The sequence below is a fragment of the Dipodomys spectabilis genome, unplaced genomic scaffold (assembly GCF_019054845.1).
Source record: "Dipodomys spectabilis isolate Male_0828 unplaced genomic scaffold, ASM1905484v1 ptg000916l, whole genome shotgun sequence".
NCBI lineage: Eukaryota > Metazoa > Chordata > Mammalia > Rodentia > Heteromyidae > Dipodomys > Dipodomys spectabilis.
In genome coordinates, this window is record NW_024871593.1 from 368 (window position 1) to 26,475 (window position 26,108).

At 61.6% G+C, this 26,108-nt stretch overlaps 1 protein-coding gene across 1 annotated transcript; it reads left to right on the forward strand.

Annotated features, from left to right (window-relative positions):
- The first annotated feature begins 332 nt into the window (after positions 1-332).
- Positions 333-14,789, forward strand: LOC122102859 (gamma-parvin-like). The gene is made up of 7 exons (XM_042673529.1): positions 333-481; positions 2,439-2,461; positions 7,354-7,412; positions 7,549-7,617; positions 8,708-8,809; positions 14,179-14,251; positions 14,547-14,789. Exons 4-7 carry the CDS (start codon positions 7,552-7,554, stop codon positions 14,654-14,656), a joined length of 351 nt encoding a protein of 116 aa, XP_042529463.1. The 5' UTR covers positions 333-481; positions 2,439-2,461; positions 7,354-7,412; positions 7,549-7,551; the 3' UTR covers positions 14,657-14,789.
- The last annotated feature ends 11,319 nt before the right edge of the window (positions 14,790-26,108 follow it).

Sequence of the window (26,108 nt, forward strand, 5' to 3'; positions counted from 1 at the left end):
GCTGGGCATGGCCTGGGCATGGGCTGGGCATGGCATGGGCCTGAGCTGGGCATGGGCTGGGCATGGCCGGGGCTGAGCGTGGCCTGGGCTGGGCTAGGCATGGCCTGGGCCTGGGCTGGGCATGGCCTGGGCTGGGCATGGCATGGGCCTGAGCTGGGCATGGGCTGGGCTGGGCATGGCATGGGCCTGGGCTGGGCATGGCCTGGGCTGGGCATGGCATGGGCCTGAGCTGGGCATGGGCTGGGCTGGGCATGGCCAGGGCATGGTCAGGGCGTGGCCTGGCCGTGGCCTGGCGTTGCTGCGGCCGCTCTGCCTGCTGGTGGCTGCGTCCAGTCTCCACTTGGTGCCAAGGCTCAGGGGAGACACAGCCCAGCCAGGCCCCAGCCCGGCTTCCCGGGCCCACTCTCTCTTCTTTCCTTCCTCAGAGCACTAGGGGTGGCCTGAAGTCGGAGAAATCAGTGGAGCAGCTCACTGAATGCGAGTAAGCAGACCACAGGCTGGTGGGGGTGAGGGGCTGGGGTGAGGGGCTGGGGTGAGGGGCTGGGGTAGCGACTGGGGTGGGGGCTGGGGTGAGGGCTGGGGTGAGGGGCTGGGGTGGGGGCTGGGGTGGGGGCTGGGGTGGGGACTAGGATGGGGACTGGGGTGAGGGGCTGGGGTGGGGGCTGGGGTGAGGGGCTGGGGTGAGGGGCTGGGGTGGGGCAGCTGTCTGGCGCTGAGTCCCCTCATGGGCTTAGAGGAGAGCTAGCTTAGGCTGGGGCGGCCTTTGGATTCTTGTAGCAGCTAGTGGCTGCTGTGTAACAGGTTTGCAACATCAGCAGCTTCAAGCAGCTGCCGGTGCCCACGCTCTCACAGCTGCTTGGGCCGGGAAGCCCGGGACGGCTGGACAGGCTTCAGACTCACAGTCCGCAAGGACAGCTCTCCAGCCGCTGGCCAAGGCTTGCATTTTTGAAGGCTCCTCCGGGGCCGGGGCTGGGCGGGCAGCACTTCCAGCTATGTGGTCACAGGGCCTTGGCCTACCCTTGGTCACAGAGACCCTCACGTCTATCTTCATCAGTCCATCTGTCCATCCATCCATCCATCCATCCATCCATCTGTCCATCCATCATCCATCCATCCATCCATCCGTCCATCCATCTACCATCCATCCATCCATCCATCCATCTGTCCATCCATCCATCCATCCATCCATCCATCCTTCCATCTGTCCATCCATCCATCCATCTGCCCATCCCAATATCTACGGAAGTTTAACAGAGTAGAAGAAAAACCACATTAAACCACTAACAAGAACTCAGGCAAGGCGAGCCTGCACAGGTTAATTTGCTGATTCTGGGCCAGACAGCGCCGGTCACAGATGAGAAGCAGGCAGAGCCGTCCTCTCACGGAGTTGCGGGATGGAAAGGCCTCCTGGGCGTTAGAAAGCCATGTGGGGGGGTGGCGACCACACAAGAATGTGTGCGTAAAACATGTTTTGTGTGCTTTATTATACTATGGCCTCCTCTTCCCCACACCATACACAGCAACCACACAGGCAACCAAGTCCAGCATTTCTAAGGGCCTCCCTCCTTCCCTCCTTCCCTCTCTCTTTCCTTCCTTCCCTCCTTCCCTCCTTTCCTCCTTCCTTCCCCTCTCTTCCTTCCTTCCTTCCTTCCCTCCTTCCTTCCCTCCTTCCCTCCTTCCCTCCCTCCCTCCCTCCCTCCCTCCTTCCTTCCTTCCTGCCTGTCTGCCTGCCTCCCTTCCTCTCTCCCTTCCTTCCTTCCTTCCCTCCTTCCCTCCTTCTCTCTTTCCCTCCCTCCCTCCTTCCTTCTCTATCTTTCCCCCCTCCCTCCTCTTTCTTTTTTATGTCAGTAAGGGGGCTTGGGCCTGTGCACTGTCCCTTAGCTTTTTCCACTCAAGTCTAGGGTTCTTCCATTTAAACCACCCTTCTACTTCCAGCTTTTGCTGGCTAATTGACCATAAGAGTCTCATACACTTACCCTCCTGGCTGGCTTTGAATCCCACTGCTCAGATCTTAGCCTCTTGGTAGCTAGGATTATGGGTGTGAGCTTTGGCCGCTGGCCATGAAGACCTGCCTGAACCTGCTCTGCCTTCGGGCTGCTGGGGGGAGGGCTGGGGGGAGGTGACCCCTTTCCCCAGACGGTGGCAAGCCCAGCCGGCCGTGAGGGGTGGTGAGGGGTGCTGGCGGAAGGTGACCCCTTTCCCCAGATGGTGGCAAGCCCCAGCCGGCCGTGAGGGGTGGTGAGGGGTACTGGGGGGAGGTGACCCCTTTCCCCAGACGGTGGCAAGCCCCAGCCGGCCGTGAGGGGTGGTGAGGGGTGCTGGGGGGAGGTGACCCCTTTCCCCAGACGGTGGCAAGCCCCAGCCGGCCGTGAGGGGTGACGAGGGCTGCAGAATTGTAAAAGTCACTTTTTTTTCTTTCTCTACAACTTCCCCTTCAGCACAGACAAGGACGGGCCTGCAAGTGAGTAATGTTATAACCCAAGGAGAGCTTCCCCATCTGATGCGTGCCTGTGCAGTGGGTGTGGGGGGAGGGGGCCGAGGGAGGGGGCCCGAGGGAGGGGGACCAAAGGAGGGAGGGCCCGAAGGAGGGGGGCCCGAGGGAGGGGGGCCCAAGGGAGGGGGCCCAGGGAGGGGGACCCAGGGAGAGGGGCCCGAGGGAGGGGGGGCCCGAGGGAGGGGGGCCCAAGGAGGGAGGGCCCAAGGGAGAGGGGCCCGAGGGAGGGGGACCCGAGGGAGGGGGGCCCAAGGAGGGAGGGCCCAAGGGAGAGGGGCCCGAGGGAGGGGGGCCCGAGGGAAGGGGGCCCAGAGAGGGAGGCCCAGAGAGGGGGGCCCGAGGGAGGGGGCCCAGAGAGGGGGGCCCGAGGGGGGAGGCCCGAGGGAGGGGGGCCCAAGGGAGGGAGGGTGGGTGCTCTTCCCCCTCATTTCCCTGTGCTCTGCCGTTTATGTCTCCAACTCAGTTTTTAGCAGTTTGTTCCCTGCTTCTATTTCTGTCTGTCCATCTATGGAGCCAGCCACTTGCTACCACTCCTGAGGGGGATTTATAATCACACAGATGATGTTATTTATCCCGATTTACAGATGAGGAAACAGGTCAGGCAGCTGCCTAAGCTCATGGGGCTAATACCTGAGGGAACTGGTGTTTGAACCAATCTTACCCTTCTATCATCCATCCATCCTTCAACCATCTATCTACCCATCCACCCATCCACCTATCCATCCATCCATCCATCCATCTACCCATCTACCTCTCCATCCATCCATTCATCCATCCATCCATCCATCCACCCACCCACCTATCCATCCATCCATCCATCTACCCATCTACCCATCTACCTATCCATCCATCCATCCATTCATTCATCCATTCACCCATCCACCTATCCATCCATCCATCTACCCATCTATGTATCCATCTATCCATTCATTCATCCATCCATCCATCCATCCATCTATCCACCTATCCATCCATCCATCCATCTACCCATCTACCTATCCATCCATCCATTCATTCATCCATCCATCCATCCACATATCCATCCATCCATCCATCTACCCATCTACCTCTCCATCCATCCATTCATCTATCCATCCATCCATCCACCCATCCACCTATCCATCCATCCATCCATCTACCCATTTACCCATCTACCTCTCCATCCATCCATTCATTCATCCATCCATCCATCCACCCATCTACCTATCCATCCATCCATCCATCTACCCATATACCTATCCATCCATCCATTCATTCATCCATCCATCTATCCATCCACCCATCTACCTATCCATCCATCCATCCATCTACCCATCTACCCATCTACCTATCCATCTACCCATCCACCTATCCATCCATCCGTCTATCCATCTACCCATATACCTATCCATCCATCCATTCATCCATCCATCTATCCATCCACCCATCTACCTATCCATCCACCCATCCACCTATCCATTCACTCATCCATTCATCCATCCGTCTGCCCATCCAACCATCCATCCATCCATCCACCTATCCATCCATCCTCTCCTCTATTCATCCATTCATTCATCTATTCATCTACTCATCCATACATCCAATCATCCATCTATCCATCCATCCATTATCCATCAGTCTCCATCCATCCATCACCTTATCTATCCACCCATTTATCCATCATCCACCATCCATCCACTTCCACTCATCCATCCATCTATCCTAGGACTAATTTTCCTGTCTGCATCTTCCTTCATTTCAGACAGCTGCAGGGCACAGGGTGCTAGATGGGGCATTGCACCCACAGAAAGGGACCTAGTGGTATGTGAGCCATTGGAGATGACAGGTGGCGGGCAGCCTGGGGGGGGCACCGGGGGTGGAGAGGGGCAGGGAGGGGGGCACCGGGGGTGGAGAGGGGCAGGGAGGGGGCACCGGGGGTGGAGAGGGGCAGGGAGGGGGCACTGGGGACAGAGAGGGGCAGGGAGGGGGCACCGGGGACGGAGAGGGGCAGGGAGGGGGGCACCGGGGGTGGAGAGGGGCAGGGAGGGGGGCACCGGGGGTGGAGAGGGGCAGGGAGGGGGCACCGGGGGTGGAGAGGGGCAGGGAGGGGGCACTGGGGACAGAGAGGGGCAGGGAGGGGGGCACCGGGGGTGGAGAGGGGCAGGGAGGGGGGCACCGGGGGTGGAGAGGGGCAGGGAGGGGGGCACCGGGGATGGAGAGGGGCAGGGAGGGGGCACCGGGGACGGAGAGGGGCAGGGAGGGGGGCACCGGGGGTGGAGAGGGGCAGGGAGGGGGCACCGGGGGCAGAGAGGGGCAGGGAGGGGGGCACCGGGGGTGGAGAGGGGCAGGGAGGGGGCACCGGGGACAGAGAGGGGCAGGGAGGGGGGCACCGGGGACAGAGAGGGGCAGGGAGGGGGGCACCGGGGGCAGAGAGGGGCAGGGAGGGGGGCACCGGGGGTGGTGAGGGGCAGGGAGGGGGGCACCGGGGACGGAGAGGGGCAGGGAGGGGGCACCGGGGGCAGAGAGGGGCAGGGAGGGGGGCACCGGGGGCAGAGAGGGGCAGGGAGGGGGCACCGGGGACGGAGAGGGGCAGGGAGGGGGCACCGGGGATGGAGAAGGGCAGGGAGGGGGGCACCGGGGGTGGAGAGGGGCAGGGAGGGGGCACCGGGGGTGGAGAGGGGCAGGGAGGGGGGCACCGGGGGCGGAGAGGGGCAGGGAGGGGGCACCGGGGGCAGAGAGGGGCAGGGAGGGGGCACCGGGGGCAGAGAGGGGCAGGGAGGGGGCACCGGGGGGCAGAGAGGGGCAGGGAGGGGGCACTGGGGGTGGAGAGGGGCAGGGAGGGGGCACCGGGGGCAGGGAGGGGCAGGGAGGGGGCACTGGGGGTGGAGAGGGGCAGGGAGGGGGCACCGGGGGCAGAGAGGGGCAGGGAGGGGGCACTGGGGGTGGAGAGGGGCAGGGAGGGGGCACCGGGGGCAGAGAAGGGCAGGGAGGGGGCACTGGGGGTGGAGAGGGGCAGGGAGGGGGCACCGGGGGCAGGGAGGGGCAGGGAGGGGGCACTGGGGGTGGAGAGGGGCAGGGAGGGGGCACCGGGGGCAGGGAGGGGCAGGGAGGGGGCACTGGGGATGGAGAGGGGCAGGGAGGGGGCACCGGGGGCAGAGAAGGGCAGGGAGGGGGCACTGGGGGTGGAGAGGGGCAGGGAGGGGGCACCGGGGGCAGGGAGGGGCAGGGAGGGGGCACTGGGGGTGGAGAGGGGCAGGGAGGGGGCACCGGGGGCAGAGAAGGGCAGGGAGGGGGCACTGGGGGTGGAGAGGGGCAGGGAGGGGGCACTGGGGGTGGAGAGGGGCAGGGAGGGGGCACCGGGGGCGGAGAGGGGCAGGGAGGGGGCACCGGGGGCGGAGAGGGGCAGGGAGGGGGCACCAGGGGCAGGGAGGGGCAGGGAGGGGGCACTGGGGGTGGAGAGGGGCAGGGAGGGGGGCACCGGGGGCGGAGAGGGGCAGGGAGGGGGCACCGGGGGCAGAGAGGGGCAGGGAGGGGGCACCGGGGGCGGAGAGGGGCTGGGAGGGGGCACCGGGGGCAGAGAGGGGCAGGGAGGGGGCACTGGGGGTGGAGAGGGGCAGGGAGGGGGCACCGGGGGCAGGGAGGGGCAGGGAGGGGGCACTGGGGGTGGAGAGGGGCAGGGAGGGGGCACCGGGGGCAGAGAAGGGCAGGGAGGGGGCACTGGGGGTGGAGAGGGGCAGGGAGGGGGCACCGGGGGCAGAGAAGGGCAGGGAGGGGGCACTGGGGGTGGAGAGGGGCAGGGAGGGGGCACCGGGGGCAGGGAGGGGCAGGGAGGGGGCACTGGGGGTGGAGAGGGGCAGGGAGGGGGCACTGGGGGCAGAGAAGGGCAGGGAGGGGGCACTGGGGGTGGAGAGGGGCAGGGAGGGGGCACCGGGGGCAGGGAGGGGCAGGGAGGGGGCACTGGGGGTGGAGAGGGGCAGGGAGGGGGCACCGGGGGCAGAGAAGGGCAGGGAGGGGGCACTGGGGGTGGAGAGGGGCAGGGAGGGGGCACCGGGGCCAGGGAGGGGCAGGGAGGGGGGCACTGGAGGTGGAGAGGGGCAGGGAGGGGGCACCGGGGCCAGGGAGGGGCAGGGAGGGGGCACTGGAGGTGGAGAGGGGCAGGGAGGGGGCACCGGGGGTGGAGAGGGGCAGGGAGGGGGCACCGGGGACGGAGAGGGGCAGGGAGGGGGCACCGGGGGCAGAGAGGGGCAGGGAGGGGGCACCGGGGGTGGAGAGGGGCAGGGAGGGGGCACCGGGGACGGAGAGGGGCAGGGAGGGGGCACCGGGGGTGGAGAGGGGCAGGGAGGGGGGGTACCGGGGGTGGAGAGGGGCAGGGAGGGGGGCACCGGGGGCGGAGAGGGGCAGAGAGGCTGCTGCTGGGACCGCATGGCTCCCGGGTCTGGCTTCCTCCAGGACACGTGTGCCCCCGGGCGCAGGTGGGAAGCCTGTGGCTGGCTTTCTGCCGAGTTGGACGGGGTGCTGTGGGCTGGCGGGCCCTCCGGCAGTGCCCGGGTGGAGGCGGAGGGCGGGATGGGTTCTGTGAGTGGGCAGTGCCTGCAGCCCGCACGGGTGCTGGGTGCTGGAGGACCAGCTTGCCGGAGGAGCCCGGCCTGTGCGCGTCGGAGTGCCACCCACCACGCGTGTAGACGAGGGAACGGAGGCTCAGAGAGGGCAGGTCCCTCGGGCACACAGCCAGGGAGCCGCAAGCAACCCAGACACAGGCGTATTTTGTTCAGGACCCTGCTTTGGGCTGCTTAGCCTGAGAAACGCTTGTGCAAGCTGATGTTTCCTTTGGCGGGAGGGTAGCAGCACGGTGACTAGTTGTTTGTTGGCTTGGCCTGCAGGGGACATCTTTGATGAATTATTTGCGGCAACTCCAGAGAAAGTGAGCTCTGTGAAAGAGGTAAGTGAGATCAAAGCCCGGGCCTCCAGCGAGCACTAGTGGGGGGCCCTGGCTCTGCATCTGTCCTGGGTACGGGAGTCGGGAAGTCCCACACCCGAGCCTCCCTCCCATCTGCCATCCGCTCATCTTCCCCTAGGCTATGCTGAGTTTTGTCAACCAGAAGCTGGAGCGCCTGGGCCTGTCTGTGCGGGATCTGGACACCCAGGTAGGCCACACCCCTAGGCCCGGGGCAAAGGTACCAGCCCGGCACACACAGTTTTCTCCACATCAGGCCGGGAATCCTCCCAGCAGGCCCCATTTTACAGATAAGGACAGTAAGACCCAGAGAAGTCAATCCGCTTATCCAAGGCCACACAGCAATTAAGTGAGGGGTGGTGCTGGGAAACTACTTCACAAGGTAGCCATGGGTGTGTGTGTGTGTGTGTGCACACGTGTGCATGCACGTGTGCCTGCCCTACATCAGCTGTATGGCCTTGGGCAGGTTGCCGGACCTCTCTGGCCCTCAGGCTCCAGTTCTCGAAGGCTGGGGATAGCGCTCCCAGGCTCCCAGAGTTGAGGGGTCGAAGTCCCCGAACAGGAGTGGTCAGTGTGTGATGCGTCCGAGGTTTATTGTTGCTCCCGTTTGTATAAACAGGGTGGCCCCTTAGCTTTATGTTCCCTGCTCATCTTTATTTCTCCCTGGGAGAAAAATAAAATGTCTCGTGGAGAATGTCAGCAGGTGCCAGGACGGTGTTAGGAACGGTGTTAATGAGCGTATGAGGGCCAGCGTTCCAGGGGACACCGGCGGGAGAGGTCAGCTCCCGGCAAACAGCATTGGAACCGAGTTAAGGCGAGGAAATTCCATTAAGGACTTGGGTTGGTGTTTTTCCTGGGAGAGCTGATCTTTGATCAATGGGTGCATTGACATAGGATGAGCCGGAGAACAGACAGAAATATTAACGTGTGGCTGCAAGCGCGGCCCCTGGCAGGATAATTTCATTCCACACTTAGCTGTTTAGCCTGTGTTCCTAGAGTTCCGGAAGCAATGTGTCATTAAAAACCCACGGGAGGCGATTCTCCGGCAGAGTTGCGAACACACTCTTTTTATTGAGCATGTACTGTACACTGGGCTGTCACAAAGGCTGTGTTCCTGTTTACAAGCCTGTGAGGCTGGGAGTCGCATGCCCATTTCCTAAAAGGAACCTGGGGCTCAGAGAGGTTGTGCGATGTCCTTAGGGTCACACAGTCCGTAAAAGGCAGTTAGAATCACGGGCGTCCGCCCCTGCACGCCGGCACCTCCGGTGCCCCTCTCTTAGTTTGCAGATGGAGTCCTTCTGCTCCTGCTGATTGGACAGCTGGAAGGCTTCTTCCTCCACCTGAAGGAATTCTTCCTCACTCCCAGCAATCCTGCAGAAATGGTGAGTCTTCTGGGGCTTTCCTGCAGGGTGGACCTCAGAGTAGGCAGATCTGGGCATCAGGGCACCAGTGCATATTCTCCTACAGTGGAGTGCAGTGCAGTCGCAGTTCCCCCGGTGTCTATTCATCCACCCACTCGCCACCCATCCAACTGTCCATCCACCCACCCCCACCCACCCATCCATCCACCCAACTACATACCCAACTGTCCATCCACCCCCCCCCACTCATCCACCCACCCACCCAACTACATACCCAACTGTCCATCCACCCACCCCCCACTCATCCACCCACCCACCCAACTACATACCCAACTGTCCATCCACCCACCCCCACGCACCCATCCACCCAACTACATACCCAACTGTCCATCCACCCACCCCCCACTCATCCACCCACCCACCCAACTACATACCCAACTGTCCATCCACCCACCCCCACGCACCCATCCACCCAACTACATACCCAACTGTCCATCCACCCACCCCCCACTCATCCACCCACCCACCCAATTACATACCCAGCTGTCCATCCACCCACCCCCACTCACCCATCCACCCACCCAACTATCTACCCAACTGTCCATCCACCCACCCCCACCCACCCACCCATCCACCCACCCAACTATCTACCCAGCTGTCCATCCACCCACCCCCACCCACCCATCCACCCACCCACCCAACTATCTACCCAACTGTCCATCCACCCACCCCCACCCATCCAACTGTCCATCCACCCACCCCCCACTCATTCACCCACCCATCCACCCACCCAACTATCTACCCAACTGTCCATCCACCCACCCCCCACTCATTCACCCACCCACTCAACTACATACCCAACTGTCCATCCACCCACCCCCCACTCATTCACCCACCCACCCAACTACATACCCAACTGTCCATCCACCCACCCCCACCCACCCACCCATCCACCCACCCATCCACCCACCCATCCACCCACCCATCCACCCACCCATCTACCCAACTGTCCATCCATCCACTTCCCACCCACCCATCCACCCACCCACCCAACTATCTACCCAACTGTCCATCTACCCACCCCCACCCACCCACCCATCCACCCACCCAACTATCTACCCAGCTGTCCATCCACCCACCCCCACCCACCCATCCACCCACCCACCCAACTACATACCCAGCTGTCCATCCACCCACCCCCACCCACCCATCCATCCACCCACCCAACTATCTACTCAACTGTCTATCCATCCACCCTCCACTCATTCACCCACCCACCCACCCACCCATCCACCCACTCATCCATCCACCCACCCACCCAACTATCTACCCAGCTGTCCATCCACCTACCCCCACCCACCCATCCACCCACCCACCCAACTATCTACCCAACTGTCCATCCACCCACTCCCCACTCATTCACCCATCCACCCACCCATCCACCCACCCACCCAACTATCTACCCAAATGTCCATCCACCCACTCCCCACTCATTCACCCATCCACCAACCCACCCAATTATCTACCCAGCTGTCTATCCACCCACCCCCCACTCATTCACCCATCCACCCATCCATCCATCCACCCACCCACCCAACTATCTACCCAGCTGTCCATCCACCCACCCCCACCCACCCATCCACCCACCCAACTATCTACCCAGCTGTCTATCCACCCACCCCCTACTCATCCACCCACTCACCCATCCATCCACCCATCCATCCATCCACCCGCCCAACTATCTACCCAACTGTCCATCCACCCATCCATCCACCCATCCATCCTCCCACCCACCCACCCAACTATCTACCCAACTGTCCATCCTCCTACCCACCCACCCAACTATCTACCCAACTGTCCATCCACCCACCCCTACCTACCCATCCACCCATCCAACTACTCAACTATCCACCCACCCACCACTCATTCATCCACCCACCCATCCACCCAACTATCTCCAACTGTCCATCCACCCCCCACTCATTCACCCACCCACCCATCCATCCATCTATCTATCCATCCACCCGACCAACTATCTACCCAACCACCAATCTACCCACCCCCCACTCATTTACCCACCCATCCATCCATCCATCCACCCAACTATCTACCCAACTTTCCATCCACCCACCCCTCACTCATTCACCCACCCACCCATCCATCCATCCAACCAACTATCCACCCAACTACCAATCTACCCACCCCTTTCTCATTCACCCACCCACCCATCCATCCATCCAACCAACTATCCACCCAACTACCAATCTACCCACCCCTTTCTCATCCACCCACCCACCCATCCATCCATCCACATAGGCTTCTATCCACGTATGCATGCATCTACCCACCTCCTACCTATCTACCCAACTGTCCATTCACCCACCTACCTACCGTTCACCCACCCACCCATGCAAGTATCCATATACGTGCATTCATCCCTCTACCCATGCACACATGCATCCACCCACCCCCATGCATGCACGCATCCACCCATGCACCACCCACCCACCCATTCATCCCATGCAGCCCTGCACCCACGCATCCATGCACATATCCATCCATCTATTCATGCGTCCACCCATGATTCCACCCACCCACCCACCCAGTTGCTTTCATCCATCCCTTCCCATTTGTCCATTCATGCTCCCATCTAACCTTCCATATATCCCCTGGGAAGATGGTGAAGCAGAAGCTGAGAGGGGTTAAGAGAGGAGAGGGAGCTGGGCCTCTGGGCTCACACCTGCAATCCTAGCTACTTGGGAGTCTGAGAAAAGGAGGCTGCCAGATCAAGGCTAGCTCAGGCTGAGAAGCCTCTCAGACAAGGCTCCCAAAACCCAGACTCACAGAGCACCCATCCCCACCCTTGTTCCTTGGGTGTGGTGGCATCAGGAGTGTGTGCCCCAAACCTCGGGCCCACGCCAGGCGCCGATGTGCCAACTTCTAGCCTCTCTGGGCTCCTCCAGCTTGCTGAGCACACCTACCGCTGTCAGAACCAGCGCCCAGCTGAGCGGGCCGAGCTGGGGGCGGGGGCCGGGCAATCTCAGCGCAGACCCTCTGGAGGCTGGAAGGCATTCTATGGAGGCGCTGGCAGGAGGAGGGCACTTAGAGCGAGATCCTGCCACAGAGGCCTTGGGAAATTGGATTTTTCATTTCCAGCCCCGGCTTGCCCGCACTCGTGACGGGAGATTGTCGTTCATTTCAAGAACAGGCGTTAGGGACGGAGGGACAGGGATCCTTGCCTCTGCAGAAATCAAAGTGTGTGGAGCCAGAACCACGGCTTCCTCCCACATTCAATTATCTCTCCCGGGAGGACGTGAGGGGTCTCAGGCTGCCCTCCTTCCCTCCCCCCTCCCTCCCTCCCTCAGCTGCTGGAGGCCATGGCTCCTCCGCTCAGCATCCCAGACTGTGCCCAGAAGAAGAGGCCGTGCTGGGGCGGGGGCAGACGTTCGGGCATGGGGGGCTCTTTGGGGAGGTGATCTTTGGTTCCTGAGAGCTTCGCTGGAGAAGCGTGTGGCAGCAGGCCGGCTGCGGGTTTTCAGTGTCACCGCTAGCAGTTCCCAGGGGGGAGTTGCTCTCTTCCTGGCACTGATGCTCAACTCAGAATTTTCTTAAAAAAACATGTTTTCAAAACATCAGTCCCCAGGGGCTCCCGGGGCTCCCTCCTTCGGTCAGCTGACTTCGGGAACACTCCTGAGCAGCCTTGATCTGCCCACCAGCCGGCGCCAGGCCCGAGGGGCCCGCAGCACAGGCCCTGGCTCTCTGCTCAGCCCAGCCGTCCCCCTGGACCACGCTCCCCTGGCCATCCTGGTCCCCACTGAGGTTGTGGAAGGCTGAGCGTTGGAACCGAGTCTGCATCCTTCCCTCTCAGGCTGACATCAAATCATTCCTTCTGCAACCACAAATAATGTCTATGCTGCGACGGTGACCAGAGCGGCACCTGGTCCTCGCCTCCTAGAACTTTCCAGGGAGGACTGGGAGTGGCACACTCCAGACTGACCGGTCTGAGAGCTTTCTAGAAGCTTGATCTGGACCGTCCAGAAGGGCACCCCTGCTGGGGAGCCATGGTACTGCCAGCCATGGGCCTCTGCGGGCTCCGGTGAGGACGGCCCAGCCCGGCCCGGCCCGTGGCTGCCCTCCGTGCTCTCGTGGCTGCCCTCCGCGCGCCTGTCCTCCCTCTCGGGGGCTCTGGGCCCTCGAGGAGCTCCCAGGCTCTGCTCCTGGCCTCCGGGCGGGTTCCGTCCTCAGCCCCACTCTAGCGTGGGCCTGGAGAGCCAGATGTGCTGGCCCCACGGTGCAGATGAGGAGCCTGAGACCCGGCCAGGATCTGTGACTGTGTCAGGTCACCTATGTGGGTGGAGGCCCACACACATGCCACCCAGACCCCCGTGCTCTGCCTGCCCGCTGCCCCAGCAGTGACCGGAGGCAGCCTGGGCAGGGCCACACCACGACCGCATCCGCTCGGCTTTGCTCACTCCGTGTCCACCAAGCTGGGAACTGGCCTACCTCTCACGGCAGCGGGGCTGGGGTGACGGGGCAGGCTGGGCTGGCACTGCCCTAGCCGCCCCTGCTTGGGGGAGAGCAGGCCTGGGCTCTGGCTGGTATACAGGCTGCTCCAGCCTCCAGGCCAGGGCGGCTTCCCTGGCCTCCAGCCTGCCTGGCCAAGGTTCAAGTGACACGGGCCCAGATTCTGGCTCTTTCTTTCTTTGAGGGGAGCAGTCTTGGGGTTTGAACTCAGGGCTGGGATGCTGTCCCTGAGCTTTGTCACTCAGGCTAGCACGCCACCACTTGAGCCATTATCTCTACCCCTGGCCCTTTGATGGTAAATTGGAGAAACGAGTCTCACAGACTTTGCTGCCCAGGTTGGTTTTGACCTGCAATCCTTAGACCTCAGTGTCCTGAGCAGCCAGGGTTCCAGGCATGAGCCAAGCAGCACTGTCTGTGGCTGCAGGTTGGTTTTGATCTCAGTCTCCTGAGCAGCCGGGGTTCCAGGCATGAGCCACGCAGCACTGTCTGTGGCTGCAGGTGGGTCCTTCGGCCCTCCTCGGCCTCAGTTTCCCTTGCTTTGCTGATGGAGACCAGTGCCATGGAGGAGTCTCCACAACCCCAGCCCTGGCTTCTTTCCCTGGTGAGCTCCCTTCACCTGACAGACTCGCCCAGGAGCTTCCCGGGCCCCTGCGCACCTCCTTGGTGACGGCGGCTGTTGGCAGAGGCCCTCCTGGGTCCTGTGTGTTCTGAGCGGGACTAGGGCTAACCGGCCTCTGATGAGAGGCTGGACGGCCCTTGCTCGCCCGCTGCTGCTCAGGGACTCCAACCTTGGGCGGATTAAAGGTTATGAGGGGCAGCAGGTGGTCTGGCGTCCAGGCTCACATGGATAAACCTTGTCCTTGCAGTTACACAACGTTACCCTGGCATTGGAGCTGCTGAGGGACCAAGGCCTGCTGGGCTACCCCATCAGCCCCGAGGGTGAGGAGCCCTTCTGTGTGTGGGGGGGGGGGGGCGGCCTTGGTAGAGGCAGGTAGAGGAGGAGGAGGAGGAGGAATCCTCCTGTGGTGTCAGGCCTCCTCTCGGGGGCGCTGCGGCTGCCCCCGCGTGGGGGGCAGGGGCTGTCCTGGGGACAGAGGTCCCCACCAGTCAGACCAGGAGAAAGAGTTGCAATGGTGTGGGGGGAGGGGCAGAAGGGCATGGGGTGGGGGGCCCCAGGACTGTGGCCCGGGGGTCACCCTTGCTGACTGGGCTCTGTCCTGCCCCCGGCCCTCAGACATTGTGAACAAGGACACGAAGAGCATTTTGCGGGTGCTCCACAGCCTATTCTCCAAGCACAAGCTGAAAGCAGATGTGGATGGGGTGCCCGGTGGAACCCCAAATTAACATTGCTGCTCCCCCACCCCAAGCCGGGTCTCAGGACCCACGCTCTGGGCCCCGTGTCCCCCATCTCCCTCCCAGCCCGGCCGCGTCCCGCGCAGTGAGTGCCTTTGAACCAGGATGGGTACATCTGCTGTGAGCCAACGCGCTGTGCTGAGCTTATTTGAACAAGCATGCTTCTGGGAGCCAGCTGCAGGCCTGTGAAGAGGACACTCAGCCCCGCAGGGGCGGGCGGCCCTGGCCCTCCGCAGCTCTGTGGTCTGGGCTGCCCTCTCCCCACTCCCTGCAGTCCAGACAAAGCACCGCCCTAGGGTCCCAGATGCTCAGGCCAAGGGCTGAGGGCCTGGCCCTGGCCTCCGCAGATGCTCAGGGTCCACCTGCCTCCTGGTGCAGGTCATGGGCCCAGGATCGCCATGAGAGCCAGCCCCGCCCCCGGGAGAAGCAATTTTGGTTCCTGCCAAAGCATGGCGCGGCCCTGGCCGACCCCCACAGCTGGGCTGGGGAGCTCTGCCCCCAAATCACGCCAAAGAAATCTCTGTGGTTGACAACGAGTGCGTGCAGGTTCATCCGCAGCCCGTCTCCTGGGAGGGACCGTGGGGCTCGGTGGTGGCTGGAGCAGGAAGCTGGGAAACCAGGCCTGGCTTCCTGAGCCTGGCGCAGCTGCCATGGGGAAGCCAGCCTGGAGGAGGCGCGGGGGGCGGAGAGGCTGGCGGGGGCTGGGAGCCGCCCTGGTGCCAGGCCACCTCCGCCAGGCCGGCTGCCGGGGTTGGCATGGGGAGGGAAGGCGTCCGAGTGTGTGGTGGGAAGGTCCTGGAGGGAGCCCCTCTCCGCCTGGCCTCTGCCCTGCCCTGGGACAGGATTTGGTGAGCGGCCGCCCCACCGGCGTGGGCTCCTCCTCCACTCCCTCCCGCCGCCTCAGGCCAGTCCTCCCAGTCCAGGTGTGTGCCCGCCGCACTGGGACCCGGCCGCGGCCTCCGCTCCCCTGTCCCCTCCACCAAGACATCCAGCATCCCCCTCCTCACACCAGAGCATGCTGGGACGCCCCCCCTCCTCGCAGCAGAGCATGCTGGGACGCCCCCCCTCCTCACACCAGAGCATGCTGGGACGCCCCCCTCCTCGCACCAGAGCATGCTGGGACGCCCCCCCCTCCTCGCACCAGAGCATGCTGGGACGCCCCCCCTCCTCGCACCAGAGCATGCTGGGACGCCCCCCCTCCTGGCAGCAGAGCATGCTGGGACGCCCCCCTCCTCGCACCAGAGCATGCTGGGACGTCCCCCCCCTCCTCGCACCAGAGCATGCTGGGACGCCCCCCCTCCTCACACCAGAGCATGCTGGGACGCCCCCCCTCCTCACACCAGAGCATGCTGGGACGCCCCCCATCCTCACACCAGAGCATGCTGGGACGCCCCCCCTCCTCGCAGCAGAGCATGCTGGGACGCCCCCCCTCCTCGCAGCAGAGCATGCTGGGACGCCCCCCCTCCTCACACCAGAGCATGCTGGGACGTCCCCCCTCCTCGCACCAGAGCATGCTGGGACGCCCCCCCTCCTCACACCAGAGCATGCTGGGACGCCCCCCCTCCTCACACCAGGGCATGCTTGGACGTCCCCCCTCCTCACACCAAGGCATGCTTGGACGTCCCCCTTCCTCACACCAGGGCATGCTGGGACGCCCCCCCTCCTCGCACCAGGGCATGCTGGGACGCCCCCCCTCCTCGCACCAGAGCATGCTGGGACGTCCCCCCTCCTCGCACCAGGGCATGCTGGGACGTCCCCCCTCCTCGCAGCAGGGCATGCTGGGACGTCCCCCCTCCTCGCAGCAGGGCATGCTGGGACGTCCCCCCTCCTCGCAGCAGGGCATGCTGGGACGCCCCCCCTCCTCGCACCAGAGCATGCTGGGACGTCCCCCCTCCTCACACCAGGGCATGCTGGGACGTCCCCCCTCCTCGCAGCAGGGCATGCTGGGACGTCCCCCCTCCTCGCAGCAGGGCATGCTGGGAGGTCCCCCCTCCTCGCACCAGCGCATGCTGGGACACCCCCCTCCTCGCAGCAGGGCATGCTGGGAGGTCCCCCCCTCCTTGCACCAGGGCATGCTGGGACACCCGGCCCAGGCCTGGCCTCCTTTCTCTGTTCACACCAGGCGGGAGCAGAGCCACTTCCTGCGGGGATGGAGGGTGGGTGGTTGGGTGTGGTCTTTGTTTCCTTCCTCCAGCAAACCCTGCCCCGCCCTCCCCTGCGACCAACTCCACCCGCCCACCTCCAACTGTCTGACCACAAACTGCTAAGTGCTCTCCCTCCCTCCCTCCCTCCCTCCCTCCCTCCCTCCCTCCCTCCCTCCCTCCCTCCCTCCCTCCATCCCTCCCTCTCTCTCCCTCTCTCTCTCTCCCTCCCTCCCTCTCCCTCTCCCTCTCTCTCTCTCCCTCTCTCTCTCCCTCTCTCTCTCCTTCTCTCCCTCTCTCTCTCCCTCTCTCTCTCTCTCTCTCTCCCTCTCCCAGGCAGGAGTGTGCACAGGCAGGAGTGTGCACAGGCAGGCATGTCACAGGCAGGAATGTGTCACAGGCAGGAGTGTGCACAGGCAGGAGTGTGCACAGGCAGGCATGTCACAGGCAGGAGTGTGTCACAGGCAGGAGTGTGCACAGGCAGGAGTGTGTCAGAGGCATGAGTGTGCACAGGCAGGCGTGTGTCACAGGCAGGAGTGTGTCACAGGCAGGCGTGTGTCACAGGCAGGAGTGTGTCACAGGCAGGCGTATGTCACAGGCAGGAGTGTGCACAGGCTGGAGTGTGTCACAGGCAGGAGTGTGCACAGGCAGGAGTGTGCACAGGTAGGAATGCACAGGTAGGCGTGTGTCACAGGCAGGCGTGTGTCACAGGCAGGAGTGTGTCACAGCCAGGAGTGTGTCACAGGCAGGAGTGTGTCACAGGCAGGTGTGTGTCACAGGCAGGAGTGTGTCACAGGCAGGAGTGTGCACAGGCAGGAGTGTGCACAGGCAGGAGTTTACACAGGCAGGAGTGTGTCACAGGCAGGAGTGTGTCACAGGCAGGCGTGTGTCACAGGCAGGAGTGTGCACAGGCAGGAGTGTACACAGGCAGGAGTGTGTCACAGGCAGGAGTGTGTCACAGGCAGGCGTGTGTCACAGGCAGGCGTGTGTCACAGGCAGGAGTGTGCACAGGCAGGTGTGTGTCACAGGCAGGAGTGTGTCACAGGCAGGAGTGTGCACAGGCAGGAGTGTGTCATAGGCAGGAGTGTGCACAGGCAGGAGTGTGTCACAGGCAGGAGTGTGCACAGGCAGGAGTGTGTCACAGGCAGGAGTGTGCACAGGCAGGAGTGTGTCACAGGCAGGAATGTGTCACAGGCAGGAGTGTGTCACAGGCAGGAGTGTGCACAGGCAGGAGTGTGCACAAGCAGGAGTGTGCACAGGCAGGCGTGTGTCACAGGCAGGAGTGTGTCACAGGCAGGAGTGTGCACAGGCAGGAGTGTGTCACAGGCAGGAGTGTGTCACAGGCAGGCGTGTGTCACAGGCAGGCGTGTGTCACAGGCAGGAGTGTGTACACAGGCAAGAGTGTGTCACAGGCAGGAGTGTGTCACAGGCAGGAGTGTGCACAGGCAGGAATGTGTCACAGGCAAGAGTGTGTCACAGGCAGGAGTGTGTCACAGGCAGGCGTGTGTCACAGGCAGGAATGTGTCACAGGCAGGAGTGTGTCACAGGCAGGAGTGTGCACAGGCAGGAGTGTGCACAGGCAGGTGTGTGTCACAGGCAGGAGTGTGCACAGGCAGGAGTGTGTCACAGGCAGGAGTGTGTCACAGGCAGGCGTGTGTCACAGGCAGGAGTGTGTCACAGGCAGGAGTGTGTCACAGGCAGGCATGTCACAGGCAGGAATGTGTCACAGGCAGGAATGTGCACAGGCAGGCATGTCACAGGCAGGAATGTGTCACAGGCAGGAGTGTGCACAGGCAGGAGTGTGCACAGGCAGGAGTGTGTCACAGGCAGGAGTGTGTCACAGGCAGGCGTGTGTCACAGGCAAGAGTGTGTCACAGGCAGGAGTGTGTCACAGGCAGGCGTGTGTCACAGGCAGGAGTGTGTCACAGGCAGGAGTGTGTCACAGGCAGGAGTGTGCACAGGCATGCTTGTGTCACAGGCAGGAGTGTGTCACAGGCAGGAGTGTGCACAGGCATGAGTGTGTCACAGGCAGGAGTGTGTCACAGGCAGGAGTGTGTCACAGGCAGGAGTGTGCACAGGCATGAGTGTGTCACAGGCAGGCGTGTGTCACAGGCAGGAGTGTGTCACAGGCAGGAGTGTGCACAGGCAGGCGTGTGTCACAGGCAGGAGTGTGCACAGGCAGGAGTGTGCACAGGCAGGAGTGTGCACAGGCAGGAGTGTGCACAGGTAGGCGTGTGTCACAGGCAGGAGTGTACACAGGCAGGAGTGTGTCACAGGCAGGAGTGTGCACAGGCAAGCGTGTGTCAGGCAGGACTGTGCACAGGCAGGAGTGTGCACAGGTAGGCGTGTGTCACAGGCAGGAGTGTGCACAGGCAGGCGTGTGTCACAGGCAGGAGTGTGTCACAGGCATGCGTGTGTCACAGGCAGGAGTGTGCACAGGCAGGCGTGTGTCACAGGCAGGAGTGTGCACAGGCAGGAGTGTGCACAGGCAGGAGTGTACACAGGCAGGAGTGTGCACAGGCAGGAGTGTGTCACAGGCAGGTGTGTGTCACAGGCAGGAGTGTGTCACAGGCAGGAGTGTGCACAGGCAGGAGTGTACACAGGCAGGAGTGTGTCACAGGCAGGAGTGTGTCACAGGCAGGCGTGTGTCACAGGCAGGAGTGTGTCACAGGCAGGAGTGTGTCACAGGCAGGAGTGTGCACAGGCAGGAGTGTGTCACAGGCAGGAGTGTGTCACAGGCAGGCGTGTGTCACAGGCAGGCGTGTGTCACAGGCAGGAGTGTGTCATAGGCAGGAGTGTGTCACAGGCAGGAGTGTGTCACAGGCAGGAGTATACACAGGCAGGAGTGTGTCACAGGCTGGCGTTTGTCACAGGCAGGAGTGTGCACAGGCAGGCGTGTGTCACAGGCAAGAGTGTGTCACAGGCAAGAGTGTGCACAGGCAGGAGTGTGTCACAGGCAGGAGTGTGCACAGGCAGGCGTGTGTCACAGGCAGGAGTGTGTCACAGGCAAGAGTGTGCACAGGCAGGAGTGTGTCACAGGCAGGAGTGTGCACAGGCAGGAGTGTGTCACAGGCAGGAGTGTACACAGGCAGGAGTGTGCACAGGCAGGCGTGTGTCACAGGCAGGAGTGTGCACAGGCAGGCGTGTGTCACAGGCAAGAGTGTGTCACAGGCAAGAGTGTGCACAGGCAGGAGTGTGTCACAGGCAGGAGTGTGCACAGGCAGGCGTGTGTCACAGGCAGGAGTGTGTCACAGGCAAGAGTGTGCACAGGCAGGAGTGTGTCACAGGCAGGAGTGTGCACAGGCAGGAGTGTGTCACAGGCAGGAGTGTGCACAGGCAGGAGTGTGCACAGGCAGGCGTGTGTCACAGGCAGGAGTGTGCACAGGCAGGCGTGTGTCACAGGCAGGAGTGTGCACAGGCAGGAGTGTGCACAGGCAGGCGTGTGTCACAGGCTGGGCTCAGAGCTGGGTGAAAGCGGGCACAGCCCGCCATGGCGCTTGGGTTGATCTTCCCCGCTCCTCTTTCTTGCTGGGGGACCCCGGCCAGCCACTGAATCCAGGAGCCTCTGTGTCTGTCACGTCTGAGGTTATTGCACTTGGAGCACAGCTGGACACGTTACACTCGCCGCAGAGGTCCGGTGAGGAGCAGCATGGAGTCCGGTGAGGAGCAGCATGGAGTCCGGTGAGGAGCAGCATGGAGTCCGGTGAGGAGCAGCATGGATGGCTGGTGAGGAGCAGCATGGAGTCCGGTGAGGAGCAGCATGGATGGCTGGTGAGGAGCAGCATGGAGTCCGGTGAGGAGCAGCATGGATGGCTGGTGAGGAGCAGCATGGAGTCCGGTGAGGAGCAGCATGGAGTCCGGTGAGGAGCAGCATGGAGTCCGGTGAGGAGCAGCATGGATGGCTGGTGAGGAGCAGCATGGAGTCCGGTGAGGAGCAGCATGGATGGCCGGTGAGGAGCAGCATGGATGGCCGGTGAGGAGCAGCATGGAGTCCGGTGAGGAGCAGCATGGAGTCCGGTGAGGAGCAGCATGGATGGCCGGTGAGGAGCAGCATGGATGGCCGGTGAGGAGCAGCATGGAGTCCGGTGAGGAGCAGCATGGATGGCCAGGAGGAGCAGCATGGATGGCCGGTGAGGAGCAGCATGGATGGCTGGTGAGGAGCAGCATGGATGGCCGGTGAGGAGCAGCATGGATGGCTGATGAGGAGCAGCATGGAGTCCGGTGAGGAGCAGCATGGATGGCCAGGAGGAGCAGCATGGATGGCCGGTGAGGAGCAGCATGGATGGCTGGTGAGGAGCAGCATGGAGTCCGGTGAGGAGCAGCATGGATGGCCAGGAGGAGCAGCATGGATGGCCGGTGAGGAGCAGCATGGATGGCCAGGAGGAGCAGCATGGATGGCCAGGAGGAGCAGCATGGATGGCCGGTGAGGAGCAGCATGGATGGCCGGTGAGGAGCAGCATGGATGGCTGGTGAGGAGCAGCATGGAGTCCGGTGAGGAGCAGCATGGATGGCCAGGAGGAGCAGCATGGATGGCCAGGAGGAGCAGCATGGATGGCCGGTGAGGAGCAGCATGGATGGCCAGGAGGAGCAGCATGGATGGCCAGGAGGAGCAGCATGGATGGCCAGGAGGAGCAGCATGGATGGCCAGGAGGAGCAGCATGGATGGCTGGTGAGGAGCAGCATGGATGGCCGGTGAGGAGCAGCATGGATGGCTGGTGAGGAGCAGCATGGATGGCCAGGAGGAGCAGCATGGATGGCTGGTGAGGAGCAGCATGGATGGCTGGTGAGGAGCAGCATGGATGGCCGGTGAGGAGCAGCATGGATGGCTGGTGAGGAGCAGCATGGATGGCTGGTGAGGAGCAGCATGGATGGCTGGTGAGGAGCAGCATGGAGTCCGGTGAGGAGCAGCATGGAGTCCGGTGAGGAGCAGCATGGATGGCCAGGAGGAGCAGCACCCTGCCGTCCTCACCACGTTCCTGCCATCATCTTCCCCATCTTCACCTCGTCTTCGCCACACTGTCATCATGACCGCCATCACTACCACCACCACCATCGTCGTCACTATCGTCATCTCTTCATGTGTCTGTCTGTCCGTCAGTCCGTCTGTCCGTCCGTCCGTCCGTCTCTCTCACACATCAGCCAGGCCCTGCAGGTCAAGGGCGTGAGGAGGCGACATCGCCCACATGGAGGGAGCGCTGCGATTCGACATCTTAAAGGAAATGCGCAGGGCGATGCAGCCCCGCAGCCCTCACCTCCGTGCATGAGCCCCGGCAGGAGTCTCGGGGGTCCTGCCGCCAGCTCGGGACAAAGTCTCAGATGTGTGGGACCCTTGCCCGCCCGCCCGCCCCTCCTGCCCGCCCGCCCGCCCGCCCCTCCTGCCCGCCCGCCCCTCCTGCCCGCCCGCCCGCCCGCCCCTCCTGCCCGCCCGCCCCTCCTGCCCGCCCGCCCGCCCGCCCCTCCTGCCCGCCCGCCCGCCCGCCCTGCAGCCTGCCCAGCAGCGTCCAGCTGTGGGGGCCCTGGGGAGGGAGGACCTGGCAGCTTCTCCGCGCAGGCCCGTGATTTGCCTTTGCCCACATCTGCACACTGCGCCTTTCTGGCCTCCACGCTTCATTTCTTTCAGGAGCGACATTTTAGTCAGCATGTTACATTAAAAAAAAGAAAAAAAAAAGAACCTTGGTTTTTAAATGAATCCTTTCACGGGTTTAATTTAGTGGAGGGCGCACACAGGGTCACCACATTGTTCTCTCAAAACGGATTCGCAGCTGGAGGGAGAGGCTGGACTTCGTTTACATAACCAGGACCAGGCTACAGTTAGAATTTCCCATGGGAGCTGGGCACCCGCAATCCTAGCTGCTCAGGAGGCTGAGCTCTGAGGAACACAGTTCAAAGCCAGCCAGACACAAAAGTCTGTGGGCCTCTTATCTTCCATTCACCACCAAAATGCGGGAAGGGGAGCTGGGGCGATCTCCATCCGAGGCCGCTCACAATTTGCTTCCGGGGGCCCAGGCACCGGGGTGCAGTCACCTCTCAGCAGGACAAGATCTTGGGGGAAAGGTCTGAAGAATGAAGTTCTTCCCCGCATTGGGGGCCAGTTGGGCCTTACACCCCAATGTGTGGCCTCATGAACCACAAGCCCACCCCAGTCCAGCAGGGCCCCATCGTCCCTCCCTGACGCCGCACGGGCCCCCTTCCCCCTCCCCAGGTCGCAGCTGGGTCGTCCCAGCTCCTGGTCCCACCGGAGGCCACCTGGCGAGCCCTGCACCACCTGCTGCCGCGACTGCGGGCTGCTGGCTGTGTCTCTCGAGTCCCCTGTGGGGACTGGCGCTCAGCAGCTGTGAGATTTTGAAAAGAGGTGTGTCCTATGGAAGGGCCCGGCCGTGATGCTTGGTGGGGCGCTGGGGGACAAAGACAAGAGACAGAACTCAAGCGGCAGGAAGCCCAGGCCCCTGGAGGCCTCTAACCGTCCCATCCCCTGGCCCGGCCCACTGCCAGGTGTATGGGTGGGTAGATGGATGAATGGGTGGATGGATGGACAGATGGAGGGATGTGCGGATGGATAGATGAGTGGGTGCATGGGTGGATGGAAGATGGATGGATGAGAGGATGAGTGGATGGATGGATGATGGACGGGTAGGTGGATGGATAAAGGGTGGGTGGATGGATGTATGTGTATGTGTATATGGATAGATGGATGGATGGATAGATGAGTGGGTGGATGGGTGATGAGTGGATGGACAGATAGGTGTGTGGATGGATAGTTTGATGATAGGTGGATGGGTGGATGAATGGATGTGTATGTGTGGATGGATAAATGGGTGGGCAGATGATAGATGGATGAATGGGTGGATGGATAAAGGGGGATGGATGGAGGGATGGAGGGATGGGTGATGGGTGGATGGGTGGATGGAGGGGTGGATAGATGCATGTGGAGTGATGGACATACGTGCTGCCTGAGCAAGGACAGACAGACTGGCTGATTGGTCAAGAATGGAGAAGGGGTAAGCCTGGTATTTTAGCCGAAGACTTGGCTCATGCCACTCTATGCTGCTGTGTGATGATTTTTGCTTTCATCTCTGGGCCTCAGTTTTCCCATTACTAATGTAAGTCCCTTCCAGATCCCAAACTCAATGAACCCAAGGTTCAGCCTCTGTTGAGAGGAGCAAGGCCCCAGACTGTGGCCCCCGTCTGTGTCTTCCTAGACGGGCACTACACTACCTATCGGGCCCTGCCTCTTCCTTGTTAAGAGCTGAACCTGTGGTCATTTGAACAAAAGAATGTGATGGACACTAGCCCACCCACCCAGCTCCACCTTTGCCACTTGGAGTGTTTCTCTTTGGAACCCAGAGGCCATGGCGTGGGGAAGCTCAAGCAGTCGTGTGGAGGTTCCCGTGGAAGACGTGTATTCCCCACAGCTGGCCTCTGCCACCAGCCAGCTGAGGGAAGGCATGTGGACCCCACCATACCCCAGACAACACCACAAACTGACATGCATGACCCCAGACCTGTGTCGTAAATTGGTGATAGTGTCTCCAATTGTCACGGCTGTTCTGTGCTGGAATAGCAGAAAACTTGAAGCATGGGTCATTAATTTGTAATGATCCAACAGTTATGTTCTGTCAGTTCTGGAGGCTGGGAAACCCAAGCTCAATTTCTTTATTTTTTTTTGTCGGTCGTGGGGCTTGAACTCTGGCCCTGGGTGCTGTCCCTCAGCTCTTCAGCTCAAGCTAGCACTCTACCACTTGATCTACAGCGCCACTTCCGGTTTTCCGGTGGTTTACTGGAGATAAGAGTTTCATGGACTTTCCTGTCCGGGCTGTCTTTGAACTTCAATCCTCAGATCTCAGCCTCCTGAGTAGCTAGGATGACAGGCGTGAGCCGCCGGCGCCCGGTCAAGCTCAACTTCTGTATCTGGCAAAGGCCTCGGGGGACGTAATCACGTGGTGGGCCCAGGAACATACCTCCCCCACCCTGCTTTTTATGCCAGTATTGGGACTTGAACTCAGGGCTTCATACCCACGTTCAGCTTGCTTGCTCACAGCTGGTACTCTACCACTTGAGCCTTACCTCCAGTCCAGCATTTTGATCGTTAGATGGAAATGGAGTCTCGTAGGCTTTTCTGTCCCAGCTGGCTTGAAACTGTGACCTTCAACTTCCTGAGCAGCTAGGATGACAGGCAGGAGCTACCAGGACCCAGCTATCATTCAGATGCCAGTGCAAGTGCTTGAACCCAGGGCTTCGGGCTCGGTCAGCTTGCCTGCTTGGCTGATGCTGTTCCACTGAACATGACTCCAGGTCCTTTTTTCCAATTGCCTGGAACCATGCACAAAGGCAGAAACCCCGTGAGCTCAGCATGAGTGCATGCGGTTTCCGGGGTTACGTTCCTCACACACGAATTCTGGGGTGCTAGATTTGGGGGTGATTCACACTCTGAGCACCCGTCCAACCACAGACTTGGGTTGAAACTGAATTTAACGACATGAACAACATCATGTGTGGATGATACGTACATGCTCAAATCTGTCACCATATGCGCAATTTGTTTTCTTGGCTGTCTTTTTGGTGCTGTTTTCTTATTTCGCTTGGCTCTATTTTACTCCTTCCTACACAGCCCACCCTTGGCCCCAAACCAAGTCAGTTTCTGCCTGTGGATTCCCACCCCATTATATGCTAATGTATAAGATCCATCAATTTCAGTATTGAGGCCATGATATTGCACAAACTCCATCGATAGTATACTCTTTGGCCCGTAATTCTTTTTCTCTTTTCTTTTGTGGTTCTAGGGTTTGAACTCAAGGCCTCAAATTTGCTAGGCAAATTCTCTACCCCTCGAGCCCTTTTTGCTTTGTTTTTCAGATCGAGTCTTACGTTCTGGCCCAGGCTGGCATTGGACTGTGTAATCCTCCCGACCAGCTGGGATTTAAATTTCCCTTTTCCTACTTGACAGCCCCTTGTGAAAAATCCTTTTAATTCTACAAGAGATTGAAAATTCATTTTGTACAATAACTGCACACCCGTTCTCAGCGTGGTCCTTCTGTGATGAGCCCTGGGGCTCGAACACGTGGCCGCGAGAGCCTGTCGTGAATGCCTTGAGACCTGCGTGAAGCAAGCCGGCAGAAGCAATCCTACGAGCTCCTAATGAAGTACGTTATATTGAAAATAACGATAATAAGCACAATCCCTTCATTTACTGCGCGTAGCGCCGCGGGTGCCCTCGGGGTTCACAGAGCCCGTGGGGCGGTCCAGAGAGTGGATCTGCTCAGAGCTCCCGAGGCCGAGCTCAGGGTCCCCACGAGGGTGATTCC

Coding starts and splice junctions, on each gene's coding strand:
- LOC122102859 (XM_042673529.1), top strand. CDS start 7,552: ATGCTGAGTTTTGTCAACCAGAAGCTGGAGCGCCTGGGCCTGTCTGTG. Junction 7,618..8,707: donor TGCGGGATCTGGACACCCAG/GTAGGCCACACC, acceptor CCCCTCTCTTAG/TTTGCAGATGGAGTCCTTCT. Junction 8,810..14,178: donor CCAGCAATCCTGCAGAAATG/GTGAGTCTTCTG, acceptor TTGTCCTTGCAG/TTACACAACGTTACCCTGGC.